Below are 13,647 nucleotides of genomic sequence, written 5' to 3'. Positions count from 1 at the left end.
ATGACCATCTGAAAACAATTCCATGTTAGCTTAGTACCCCTACTTTGATGCTAATTAGCATTTTTGAATCTGAGAGTAAATAGAGCCGAATATATTGATAAAAGTCACCTTGTCCAATTGAGATTTACATGGTTATCAAACCGACACACCAGGGTAAGCCTACACAAAACACAGCCCTTATAATAAGTGTTTTTTAAATCCCCTATGGGAAATTAATGGTGGAAAAACAATTGGAACCTTTTCCCTGATGTTGTTTTTGTACTTTTACCCCTTTTTCATGATATCCAATTGGTAGTTACAGTCTTGTCCAATCGCTGCAACTCCCCTACAAACTCGGGAGAGGCGAAGGTCGAGAGCCATGCATCCTCCGAAACATGACCCTGCCAAGCCGCATTGCTTCTTGACACACTGCTCACTTAATCCGGAAGCCAGCTGCACCAATGTGTCGGACGAAACACAGTCTAGCTGGCGAACAAAGTCAGCTTGCAGGCACCCAGCCCGCCACAAAGCGACGCTAGAGCACGATGGGACAAGGATATCACGGCCGGCCAAACCCTCCTCTTAACCTGGACCCCGCTGGGCCAAATGTGCGCCACCTCATGGGTCTCCTGGTCAAGGCCGGCTATGACATAGCATGGAACCTCGGCCTGTAGTGATGCCTCAAGCAATGCGATGCAGTGCCTTAGATCGCTGCGGCACTCAGGAGGCCCTTTTCACTGTTTGACTGCTAGGTTTTAAGAGTATTATGACACCTCCACCGTGTGGATCTATAGCTAGCTGGCTGGTTATACATCATGTTACTCCCGTGACACTGCATGTAATATAAATCAAATGTTTTAAATTATTTATTCTAGAGTTACAGAAAAGGCAGAAAAAACACAAATATTGGATCTGGTAAGTCTACTAGCTAGCTACTTATCTGACTTACAATTAGTTAGCTAGCTAGCTAGTTTCCTAGCTACCTAGCAACCTTGTGTTTTTATAATGTTTTCTCTTTGCTACAGCCAGACAGCCTGGTACAGTCCAGAGCTGATATTGACGAGAACGACGAACCAGAAGTCGACATATCAGAAGTAGTTGTCAACTCTCAGCTGCCCTGCAGACCACGAAAGCGAAGATGAGAAGAGTGTAGAGAATAAAGAAGTGGAAGAGCATCTCAGTGAAGGCAAGTGAAAGTGCACTCTGATTGAACCATAGTTTTGCTTGCAGATATGAAATATTGGTTATGCAAGGATTGTTATTTGACTTTAAAACAGTCATGGAGTGCAAATCAGATCAGAATTTAAAATTATAATTTTCTATTCTGCTTGATTTTATTAGGCAGTGACGGCGAGGAAGATGAGGAACATCAAGAAGCAGGAAATGGTTTGACTGTGACACCAGAAGAGGCAGATGAGGAAGCAGGATCAAATAAAGGAGGTGAGGTAGCAGACTAAACGTCACTCCATGGTGAAGGTAGTTTATGATGAACTTCACCAACAGAAGTTCATCATAAACTTCCTTCACCATAAATTGGAGTTTAGTCCGCTAGGGGTGAAGATGATATGCAGGATGAAACAGCAGGAGGAGAGGAGTTCGAGGACAAGGAGCATGAGTCCCATTTCTGTCTGGAGAACAACTACTCTGGAGAGGGAGAACAGGAGGGTGCAGAGAGCACTGCTGAACAAGAGGAGAAGGAAGTTAAGCAAACATTGAGAAAGATTTAAATTGTCCCCCTTCATTCTGGTTTGTATCCACTATCCAGCCATGGAATTCTTCATAGCTTAGTATAGCAACCGACTCCCGAAGCAGAGTTTTAAGTGAAAAGACAATGCTTCAATGTTCAATGTATTTTCAATTTTTTTAATAATCTTTTAAAATGATAAGTTCAAACAGGTGCCATTAATACAGGTAACAAGTGGAGGACAGAGGAGCCTCTTAAAGAATAAGTTACAGGTCTGTGAGAGCCAGAAATCTTGCTTGTTTGTAGGTGACCAAATACTTATTTTCCACCATAATTTGCAAATAAATTCATTAAAAATCCTACAATGTGATTTTCTGGATTTTTTTTCTCATTTTGTCTGTCATAGTTGAAGTGTACCTATGATGAAAATTACAGGCCTCTCATCTTTTTAAGTGGGAGAACGTGCACAATTGGTGGCTGAGTAAATACTTTTTTGCCCCACTGTATACACCAGGACATTAGAAGCATTGTCAATTGAGTAATATGAAGTCATGTTAACATTCTTATTCCAGGTTGCCACAAAGAATATGCCTATAACAGGCTCCATCTGCCAGGTTCTGGTGCAGCTCCCACATCTTCCAAAGTAACAGCTTCATGGACCAGGATGCAGACACACTCTGTACCCTAGTCTTCGGCAGTATCCTACGATGGTTAATACATGATTCCATGTGTTATTTCATAGTTTTGATGTCGTCACCATTATTCTACAACGTAGGGAAAAAATGAAAAACCCTTGAGTCCCAACTTGACTGGTACTGTATATTATTAATAAGAGTGAATCACTTAACTACTGTAGTAATATCCGCACGGTGTTATCTAGTGTCCACCAATCTCTACCAAAAGGATACGGACTATACCCCCAGAAAGGACCACACAACATTCAGCTCTGCACCTACACATTTTATTTTAAAAAAAATACAAAATTAAAAAATGTTTCCATAGGAAAGTGATACAAATGTGCAATCCCATCTCCTGCGTATCCTTTTTAAAATGCATCGTCAATAGTAACAATTATTATTTGTATCATTAACTGACATACTACCTAGCAATAAAAGACATTATTATAAAAAAAAAATACAGAAAAGGAGAAGAGGGACAGTCTGCATGTTGAGTCCCTACATTGAACAAATGGTTCTGTATGAAAGAGGAGATTGGGGAAAATTAAATATCTGTAGCAGCCATTTCCTGGAGAAGTAAGTCGCCCTCAAACAGCCCCTTTAGTCATGAGATTGGGTTGTTGATTCAATTGAAACAGGGAGCCTTCTGGGAATTGGAGTTTACAAGAGAAAATCCCCTACGACACTGTCATGTAACATTTACATTGTCCTTTTGCAAATGCTCTCATCTAAAGCGATTTATGGTCAATGCAAATTAAGGTGTTTTGTGGCCCCTACTGGAATTGAACATACAACCTTTGTAGGCATAAGCCAATCGGAACCCTGTAACAATATGACACCAACCCTCCGAGATGTACCTTTAGTGATGTTTTAAGAGAGATTCAGCCTCAGCTCAGGATTAGATCTCAGTCTTTCATACAGAAAAGGGAGAAATGTGCGCCAACATGCCCCTCTCATTCTCCCATCAAGTAACTGGCCTTTCAACGGTATGAGTAAAAAAAATGTTTTTTTAAAACATTAAATAGGAACTTAATAACACAGAGTACTGGGCCAGTAGAGTGGCAGTGTGGTGGTGGGTATGTATGAGATTATGTTGGTGTTGTTTTTAGAGCACACAGGTCTGGCTTGACTTGGTGGGCAGCACCAGGCTGCTCTCATGGCCACAGCTGGATGTCACACAGGACGCATCCTCAACGGGAGTGGGCATCCCCTGGGCACAGATCTGCTGTATGCACTGCCTACACAGGGACAAGAGAAAACCAAAACGGATTTAAAATCAGAAAGAAGGTTGGGAATTGATGATATCCCTGTATGGAGAGATGCTGCCACAATCACATTCTATTTCTCTCTACATTCCCAACAACTTACCAAGCTGTGCGGGACATGATGTAGTAGATGTCTGGCTTCTGGAAGCCGTTGAAGGTAGAGGACGCAGCCACAGTGTAGGCCCCCATATTCTCAAACAGCAGCCACTCTCCCACTTGCATATCCGGCAGAGTGCACACCTCAGCGATGCGATCCAGGCCGTCACAGGTTGGTCCCCAGATGCTGCAGGGGTACATACGCTCATCTGGCTTTGGCTTCTGTAGATGGATAATGAGAACAGGGATTAACAAACAATTGTCAGACTTATTTTATTGGTTTTATGGATTAACTTTGCGAGAGTTAGTTTGGTGGAGTGAAATAAAGTGTGTTAATCAACTTACCTTGTGCAGGGTAGGCAAGGGGTGAGCATGGTCATATAGAATACAGTTGAAGGAGCCATAGACGCCATCGTTCACATAGTACATCAGAGTCCGGTCACTGACCCAATCGTCATCCTCTGTAGGGGCAGAGTTGTGTAAATTATAATGAAATTTGGCTCGCTATTACTTTGGATTGAGTGATGCAATTTTATGTGTCACGTCAGGCATTAACCACAAGTTTGCAGATTGAGTCAATTTGCTCATAGAGTCAATTTGCTCATACCGTCAATTTGCTCGTTCATGATGACCTTCTTTGCGATGACGTTAACAGCTAGGGTGTAGGCAGAGGCCACATAGTAGCGGCCTGGCTCAGCAATGATCCGGATCCCAGAGTCAGCAGGGAAATACTTGTCCAGTGCTGGGTTGATAACTGCTGTGATCTCCTCAAACTTGAGCTTGGTATCCTCAGACCCAGGGAAACCGCCACCAATGTCCAGGAGGGTCATGTTGAAACCCACCTCAGCCTGCAGAAAAGAGAACCAACAAAGATGAGTTAGACCTACTTGAGGACCAACTGCAGGTTACGGGTCCATTTATAAAATGTAGGTGATACGTTCCAAGCAGAAAGACACTCACCCCCATGTCAAAGACACAGCGGGCATCAGAGATGGCCTGGCTGTAGGTTTCTGGGTCAGTGCAGCCACTCCCCACGTGGAAGCTGACCCCGATAACGTCCAGGCCCAGTTCCTTAGCCCTCTCCAGGAGACCCCGGCATGCCTTCATGGTGGCACCAAACTTGACACTGAGCTGGCACACGGCCTTGGAATCATCTGTGGCAATGCGCAGGACTAGTCTGGGCAGGGAGAAAGAAACGTTGGAGGTGCACTTTTCTAGAGTAGCCGGATAAGTTACTTACAAAAACCAAGTGTTTTCAGTGTGGCTAAAGAATAGCCATGGAGATGTTTCTTACTTGGCATTGTCGTGGCACCGAGCCACCTTCATGAGTTCCACGTCGCTGTCGAAGGTCATCATCTGCACGCCGTGGGCAGAGGCATACTTGATCTGGGATACCTGCTTGCAAGGATTGGCGTAGATGATCCTGCTAGCGTCCACACCCAGAGACTGAACAATCTGGATCTCAGTCTGATGGGACAAAAACAGACTGGGTCAGAACAGGAAACACATTCACAGGGCAGCAGGGTCAGGGCTACTTCAATAAACCAGTAGATGTTTAGAATGAGACATACCTTGCTTGCACAGTCAAAGCCAGCGCCCAAGGAGGCCAAGGTCGTGACAACAGTCCGGCTGTCATTGCATTTGACAGCATAGAAGGGCGTTACGCGGGGCATGGCACGCGCCCATCGCATGTGCTTCTTCAGCACGTCACTCAAGTCGCACACGTAGAAGGCATCCTTATCATCCTGGAGAGGCAAAGACACGGATACAAGCGAATAAGAAATACATCTTACAGTGACAAATGCCTCATCAACAAGTCACTTCTCATACCAAATGCAGTAAAATCAGGGACAGTAGGAAGTTCTCCTTACCGACATGGACATCTCATTGATCTTCTGCTCAACAATGTCACGGGCACAGAATCCCTCCTCCAGGAAGGCAAAATCGGCAGGAGCGAAAGTGTTCATGGTCGCAGAATAACTTTTAGATTGGTCACAAAAGAAAACTGTGAAAAAAGTAGATCCGAGTTAAGACTGCTCATTATTATCTGGAACTGGAATGTGCCTAAATTACTAGCATAATTACTCCCAGAGCTACAGTACACCAATTACAACCAACCCCAGTATTTCATAGGCATGTACTGTTAACACCCATTCTAGAATATTATGACATGCATGTTTGAAATGACAGTGGATTGGAAAACAACTCTTACCTGGACAAGAAAGAGTTGGAATTTGGCAAAGTAGTTTAATCAGGTGCAGAGCAGCCAAGGCGGTTCACCAGTGAAGTTGAAACCTTTCACATAACACTCTAGGCCGGGGCCTGCAGAGTAGCCAGTCTGCACTTTCCTAAAGCGATTATTCTGCAACAGTAAAATACAATTTGTAGCATAAAGAGGACAGTGTCATTTGCTGTGTTGAGTTTTATGGCTATTTCCTGCATTCAGTGTCAACCAGACCTATTATCATTTTTAGATAACAGTAACTGCTCCTCCTATAGTATTAACAGCAACAGTCTTATCCAGATGAATAGGCAATATGCTTGCTTAAAGTTGCTTTAATGTATTATTGGTCACGATGAAGGATTTTTATGTTGAACAAGCACACCCTTGAGTAGTGCTATACGGAATCCTTGGGACATCCCTCCCCAATCCTTACCCCAACCATTTAAAAATGTCAATTTCAAATGGGTAAAGGGACTTCCCAATGATCCCGAATTGCAGACTCTTGAGTAGTGCTACTAGCGCAATATTTTCTCCCGCTCTCAAAGAGTAATGGCTAGAAATAATCCAGTTTGTCAAATAAACGTAAGATGTTATTTTTCGTAGCAGGTTAGGAGAACTGAGTTAGCAATTTGACAAAAGCTGGATCCCTTCTAGCCATGGCCCTCTCAAAGGGATAAAACAAAGACAGTACAATATGAAGACAGGCAGAAACTGCTTCTCCAATAAAAATCCCCGATCACACTTGTAGGCGATGTCATGGTGAAGTTGGCTAGCTGAAGGCGCCCAATGCTTCCCAGCCGAAACAGTTCGTGCCTATATATATTATGATGACATTTGTCTTCGTTAGGTTGTTTTTTTCTCGGTTGTTCAGGCACATTTTTTCTTGGGGCAAGCCGAAGTCGGTAATTGGGCAACAGTAGAGTAGTCTATGACGTGTTTGTAATTAAATTAGAAACCACTCGTTGTCATGCAAATGTTTATCTCGAAATAATACAAACATTTTAGTTAGATGTAAAATTACACGACATATTTATTGCGGTGTCCTGTGCCCAACAACCGAAAAAAAAAAAAACATTACTGAAGTCCAAAACGAAGAAAAACGTAACCATACGTTGCACAAACTGTTTTAATGTGGACGCCTTTAGCTCCTGTGCAAACATACGTCATAGGGCACAACGGTCGTCTCACGTCGAACTGCGCGTGCGCAAGCCGCCAAGTCAAAGGCACTCCACTCCTTTGAATGAAAACGTGTCAATGTGTGACTTTCACGCGGTAGGAGTAATAACATATTCAACTACTTAAGAAATTGGCTCGAAACTAGGTTGTGCCTTTAGATTGACAAAATGAACAACTATGTAAGAATTTCTCACATTCCAAACACTGGCCTGTTTCGCAGCAATCCCTGAAGTCTCGGGATAGAAACCTTGCGTCTCGGGATAGAAACCCTGGGTCGTCACTAGTTACCACAGCCACAAAGTCGTAAACCCCGCCTTTTCATTCAATGTACTTTCTGGAAACGTTATTGTAAACCTAACCATACTGTTAACCTAATGATTAACCAACCACAACCTCACATTAAGACCAAAAATCACATTTTCATGAATTTACGATAATATCAAAATTGGCTATGAGGAAAACGAAAAGGACACGATCTTTGTCGAAGTAGCCAACTACCATCAGTAGTTACTGGCAGTATGAATTTCAGCATAAAATACATTTACCAAGCGAACGTTACTGCAGCTAGCTTATGACATTCCCGAGGTCCAAATCATACCCCAACCCCATCACTTCCATCAAGCAAAAACACAAAAATAAATTAACGTCAGAAGATAGCGCTACGTAAAAACGAGCTAACGTTACTACTTGTACAATATGGCATAACCATAACATTACACTAACGTTAACTTACTAGCTAGCTAAAAATTATTGACACGATTTGAATAAGCCAAATTGGATAGCTCATAATGAATACCGGTAGCCTAACTTACCAGTTTATAATAAATTAGAAAGTTATTGTGAAAATGTAGAATAAATTAATGAAGGTTTACCTTAAAAAGCATTTACAAAGAGTGTGTCCATTAGACCAGAATCCTGGAAAAAAATACTTGGTTTTCCCTTGTCAGACGAATCTGTCAAAGAACTGAATAACACTCTCGGTCTGAACTAAAAATGCACGCCTGTGTCTCGATACTGGCTGTATTTATAGAGGTGCCGTCTCCAAGACAACACGCCAGCTGAAACTGGCCCTCAGTCGAGGTCGGATGGAACTGGTTTAGTCTTGTCACCGGCTCCATGTGCTCGTAGAGGAAGTAGGAGGAGGCAGATAAAGCCGGTTTTTACTATACGGGATACTGCTTTTGTAGCCTGAGTACCAGTCTCTTTACCTTACATTCCACTCCCTGCCGCTCCTTCATGGCAATAACAAGGAGTGGAATGTTAGATAAAAAGACTGGTACTCAGACTATAGCTTTTGTGATTTGACTTTTCGTAGCAGGTTATGAGAATTAGGTTAAGTTTAGGAAAACAGTTAGGGTTTGCTAAAATGCATTAAAAAAAAAAACCTTTGTCGTAAATTTAACAAAAGATGTATCCCTTCTAACCATGGCCATATAAAGCAATCTCTTCATTTACTGGCGCAATGTCTTTGAAATGTATAGCCTAAACCAAATTGTAAGCTACTTTGCAGACTAATATAATTGAAACACAGCTGTTTTTAGTATTTCAATTGTACAACTTTAAACAGATTCTGAAGATGGTTTAGTCTTGGCTGATATTGTGCCTTGAGCTAGAGAGCCACCAGGCAAACAAGAACGCTTGCCAGGATCCAGTCAGCATCTGTTCCATAACTGAGCTTCCCTTGTTCTGAAGATGTAAAAAAATAAACAATTTAAAAAGTATTTTTCACATTTGCTTTTAGGGCAGTGTAATTACTAATTTGGCCAACCTTTCATGATTCAGGGGTGACATATTTTTTCTGATGCCTCTGGAATTCCTTATTTTCTGACATCACCTCTATTTGTCCTCACACCCCTGATGGTCATTGAACACTTTCATTTGAAAGTGGGTCAGATTTGGCATATCTGGACAGCATCCAAAGTCAAAGTGACACACGGGCTGGTTTCTTATACTGGTCAATGTACTATTAAGAACAATTCAGGATTTTTCCAAGAGAAAAACATTTCTAAAGCAAATTCACTGAAGCATAGCTTACTATACATAGAGGCTGCCTGGTGAGTATGCCCAGAGTAGCAGCATCTTATGCTGGCTCAGTCCTGAATGCCCTGGTATTGATCCATCTAATCATTCAGTGACTGACTTGGTATTGTTATACATGACACATAAAAGCAGCCCTGCAGACTAATGCATCAGCTGTCTGCTGTAGAACTGTATCTGCTGACTGTGTGCCTCTGTGCTGTGCCAGATAGGCCTCTCTGGAAGTATGTCTAGGGGTCACTGAGACCAACCTGGCCTAACCCAGGCACTGTGGTTGAGCAATAAGGGGAGAGTGGAAATCCACACTCAAAATAGGTGGACTAATCTACAAATGTATTTTGAAAGGAAGTGCGGTAATTGCAAAATGCAGATAGCCTCTCGGAATAATTCCTACAAGACGTGCTGATACAGTAGGCTACAGTCACGTGTAGACAGTGACCTTGATGCTTAGTTGTCTGGCCTGTTGGTGATCTTCAACCGTCTCCTGCCCGTAGTGACAGCAGGTCCCACTGAAAACTACACAAGCAGCAGGAGATTAAGCCTAGAAATCCTCAGTTAAACTGCAGTAAACCTCACTTACCTCCTCCTATTCCTGACCAGGTCTAGTCAGGACAGGAGGACAGTTGGCCATTTAACCCAATAACTGAGTCGTCAACTCTCCCTTCTCCCTCTCCCTGAAAATACCCTTTACTGCACTGGTTTTGTCGCTGTGTCACTTAGTGTTAGGGGTCAGTGTGACCAATCAGAATCAAAAGTACTTATATTATCATTGTAATTTTTTTCCACAAGATGCTGACTTCGTGAGCTTAGTGTAACATGTTCAAAACTGATTTAGTTGCTATTTCAGCTTAGAAGTATCACATTATGTTGTAGATTTGTACTAGTAACTTTTCCTTGAACAGAAACTAAATTCGTCAAGGGAATTGTATGAATAACACTGTAAAAACTTCAGTAAGAGACTGATTGTTTGACCCCGATCTGTCTTCAAGTCCTAGAGATTCCTGAAAATAACAGATTAACCACTTTTCCATGCTGCCACCAGCCCAATTTGAGCTTTCAGAGACTTTGGGGTTGGGAGTAGACATCATTCTTGGGAAAATTAAGAATTTGGTCATTATTGACCCAATAGCACTTCTGGAAACATTGGCATTCCACTTTTAAGAGGCTGGTGTCGGTTCAAAGCCTCTCAAGCATCATGAAGACTACATATCTGCGGTTTTGTGAAATGGATTCTCCAGATCAAAATGGGCCACAATCAAATTGGCATCTTCTCTTTTCATGACCATGAGTTGGTTTCCATTCAGACGTTCAGATTCACCGCCTGTCTAGCATATGGAGTCATTCTTTAAACTAGCATTGAAACCCCAAGAACCTCACTGTTTTTCTCAATGGAATAAAAAAGTGGAAAAGAGGAAGGGGTGGAGGAATGTCTGCAAGGGCAAACCAGACAAAACAATCTGCTATGCTCCAGTTGTGGCTCTTTTTACATCCTTCATTGGTGGGAAGCCCTGCTGCCACCCCTACCCTTGCTTCTCATTTTGTTCTGGCGGATGACGCCCACCACCCGAAGCACACGTGGCTCCTGAGCAGGAAATAGGCCTCGGTTTACCACATATACAGTGCCTTCAGAAAGTATTCACACTCTTTTTCCACATTTTGTTATGCTACAGCCTGAATTTAAAATTGATCACATTTAGATTTTTTTGTCACTAATCTCCCCATACTGTCAAAGTGGAATTGTATTTTTTACAAATTAATAAAAAATCTAAATCTGAAATGTCTTGAGTCAATAAGTATTCAACACCTTTGTTATTGGAAGCCTAAATAAGTTAATCAGTAAAAATGTGCTTAGGTCACATAATAAGTTGCATGGACTCATTGTGCGTGCAAAATCGTGTATAACATGATTTTTGAATGACTAGCTCATCGCTGTACTCCACACATACAATTATCTGTAAAGTCCCTCTTATTCGAGCAGCGAATTTCAAACACAGATTCAACCACAAAGACCAGAGAGGTTTTCCAATGCCTCGCAAAGAAGGACACCTATTGGTAGATAGGTAAAAGAAAAAAGCAGACATTGAATATCCATTTGAGCATGGCGAAGTTAATAATTACACTTTGGATGGTGTATCAATACACCCAGTCACTACAAAGATACAGACGTCCTTTTTAACTCAGTTAACGGAGAGGAATTTCACCACGAGGCCAATGGTGACTAAAACAGTTACAGAGTTGAATGGCTGTGAAAACTGAGGATGGATCAACAATATTGTAGTTGCTCCACAATAGTAACCTAATTAACAGAGTGAAAAGAACATAATAAAAATATTCCAAAATATGTATTCTGTTTGCAACAATGCACCAAAGTAATACTGCAAAACATGTGGCAAAGCAATTAACTTTATGCCCTGAATACAAAGTGTTACGTTTGGGGCAAATCCAATACAACACAGTACTGAGTACCACTCTCCATATTTTCAAGCATAGTGGTGGCTGCATCATGCTATGGGTATACTTGTAATCGTTAAGGACTCGGGAGTTTTTCAGCATAAAAAAATCAACGGAATGGAGCTAAGCACAGGCAAAATCCTAGAGGAAACCCTTGTTCAGTCTGCTTTCCACCAGACAATGGGAGATTAATTCACCTTTCAGCAGGATAATAACCTAAAACACAAGGCCAAATCTACGCTGGATTTGTTTACCAAGAAGACAGTGAATGTTCCTGAGTGGCCGAGTTATAGTTTTGACTTAAGACAACTTGAAAATCTATGGCACTACCTGAAAATGGTTGTCTAGCAATTATCAACAACCAATTTGACAGAGCTTGAAGAATTTTAAAAAGAATAATGATTTTTTTTTTCTCAACAATCCAGGTGTGGAAAGCTCTTAGAGACTTACCCAGAAAGACTCACAGCTGTAATTGCTGCCAAAGGTGCTTCTAAAAAGTATTGGCTCAGGGGTGTGAATACTTATGTAAATTAGGTATTTCTGTATTTAATTTTCAATACATTTGCAAAAAATGTCATTTTTTTTTATGTTTTCACTTTGCCATTATTGGATATTGTGTGTGGATGGGTTATAAAAAAAATATATTTAATCCATTTTGAATTCAGGGCTGTAACACAACAAAATGTGGAATGAACAAGGGGTATGAATACTTTCTGAACAGTGTACAGTGCTATGTATCTGCTTGTTTAAAATGGCAGGGTCATGGGATACGGAGTGTGCAGCCGTAGCGACCCTGAGTTTAGGCAAAGGAATGTCCCCTCGTCTTATCTTCCTCACTCTTTATTTCTCGCTCTCCTTCTGGTTCTCTCTCGTTGTGTTTTCCCCTTCCTCTTGTAGCCTACTTTCCGTCTATCTCTCTCTCCCTGGTATATAGAGTCTCTGTTATCGCTTCAGTGGTTTGTCGTGGCCCAACCCTGTAGCTAGGCCTTACACAAAAGTGATGATTTAGCACAAGGGCAGCCCACAAGATACACAGCTGTACAGTCAGGGCACATGGTGTTTGTGTGTGTATTCTGTGTGTGTGTGTATTCTGTACATCTTGAACAAAACACAGAATAGTTACCTCATTTACAGCAGGACACAGACACACACTGTTGCACCACATACTTTCAGATTCTTGCGGTATGATGGTATGAATTGCCATGGTATGATGGGACAAGCCTTACACAATATGTAATGCTTATTTTGTGTGCCTCAGCTACATGCACAAATTTCAAGAGGATTTAGTCTTTGAATGTTAAAGTAGTTGTCCAGTGTTTCCAGATTTCTATGAAATATTACCTATAATTACAATACGAGTGAAATACTCAATTACCATATTTTGGAAGGAAAAGTATGTTAAAAAGCAGCTTTTCTGTTTTGGAATGGTGTGGGCGTATCCCAATTAAAAATATTAACGCGAGTAGACCGCTGATTGGACAGCTCAGCCAATAAGGCAGGATGACATCATTCTCTATGAGGAAATAAAGCATTTTTTAAACGGTCTGTTTAAAAAATAGAAGTTTGAAGTTGATTTCTTTGTGTTTATGCTTTGGCCACAAATATGAGTATAAGACTAGTCAACAACATTATTTGGGTATGAGATAACAGAATATGAGCTTTAAAAAGTGCAATTTTCAGTGGACAGAGTCTTTAACTTAATAACTTGTGAATGTTGGCCCAGTTTCACAAAATACATCCTCATCTTCATCTCACATGAACAGTAAACCCAAACCAGTAGTTAAAGCACAAACAGTTGTTGTGCCTTGTGCTTTGAATAATTACGATGGCTTGAGTTCTGCACGCATGTTTAGGGTTGCGTTTGTCCATGACAAGGAGATCTCCCGTGAATCTCTGACGTAAACAGGTGGGCTTTGTGTCACATGCTGATACGGGGTCACAAAGCAAACGGACCCACATTTGCTTCTTTTTTTTCTCTCTATCCCTCTCTCTCTTCTTGCTAAGTAGTAGATCTCTGTTAAACCAAAAAGATTAGTCTGAGCTGTGAATGCTGTCACA

General features: G+C 41.5%; 1 protein-coding gene across 1 annotated transcript; it reads right to left on the bottom strand.

The window, feature by feature from the left end:
* Nucleotides 1-2,610: 2,610 nt before the first annotated feature.
* Nucleotides 2,611-8,256, bottom strand: LOC139375122 (ornithine decarboxylase-like). Its single transcript, XM_071116601.1, has 10 exons — nucleotides 7,974-8,256; nucleotides 5,914-6,063; nucleotides 5,573-5,706; nucleotides 5,273-5,446; nucleotides 4,996-5,168; nucleotides 4,662-4,878; nucleotides 4,309-4,549; nucleotides 4,047-4,162; nucleotides 3,709-3,923; nucleotides 2,611-3,578 (listed from the first exon to the last, which is right to left on the bottom strand). The coding sequence occupies exons 3-10, from the start codon at nucleotides 5,666-5,668 to the stop codon at nucleotides 3,446-3,448; spliced, it is 1,365 nt and encodes a 454-aa protein (XP_070972702.1). The 5' UTR covers nucleotides 5,669-5,706; nucleotides 5,914-6,063; nucleotides 7,974-8,256; the 3' UTR covers nucleotides 2,611-3,445.
* Between the last annotated feature and the right edge of the window lie 5,391 nt (nucleotides 8,257-13,647).

This window comes from Oncorhynchus clarkii, chromosome 19 (genome assembly GCF_045791955.1).
Source record: "Oncorhynchus clarkii lewisi isolate Uvic-CL-2024 chromosome 19, UVic_Ocla_1.0, whole genome shotgun sequence".
Classification (NCBI taxonomy): domain Eukaryota; kingdom Metazoa; phylum Chordata; class Actinopteri; order Salmoniformes; family Salmonidae; genus Oncorhynchus; species Oncorhynchus clarkii.
The sequence above is the reverse complement of the archived record's forward strand: the minus strand, read 5'-3'. Positions and strand labels throughout refer to the sequence as shown.

Coding starts and splice junctions, on each gene's coding strand:
- LOC139375122 (XM_071116601.1), bottom strand. CDS start 5,668: ATGAACACTTTCGCTCCTGCCGATTTTGCCTTCCTGGAGGAGGGATTC. Junction 4,879..4,995: donor CGGTGCCACGACAATGCCAA/GTAAGAAACATC, acceptor CTCCCTGCCCAG/ACTAGTCCTGCGCATTGCCA. Junction 3,924..4,046: donor CCTTGCCTACCCTGCACAAG/GTAAGTTGATTA, acceptor ATCCATCTACAG/AAGCCAAAGCCAGATGAGCG.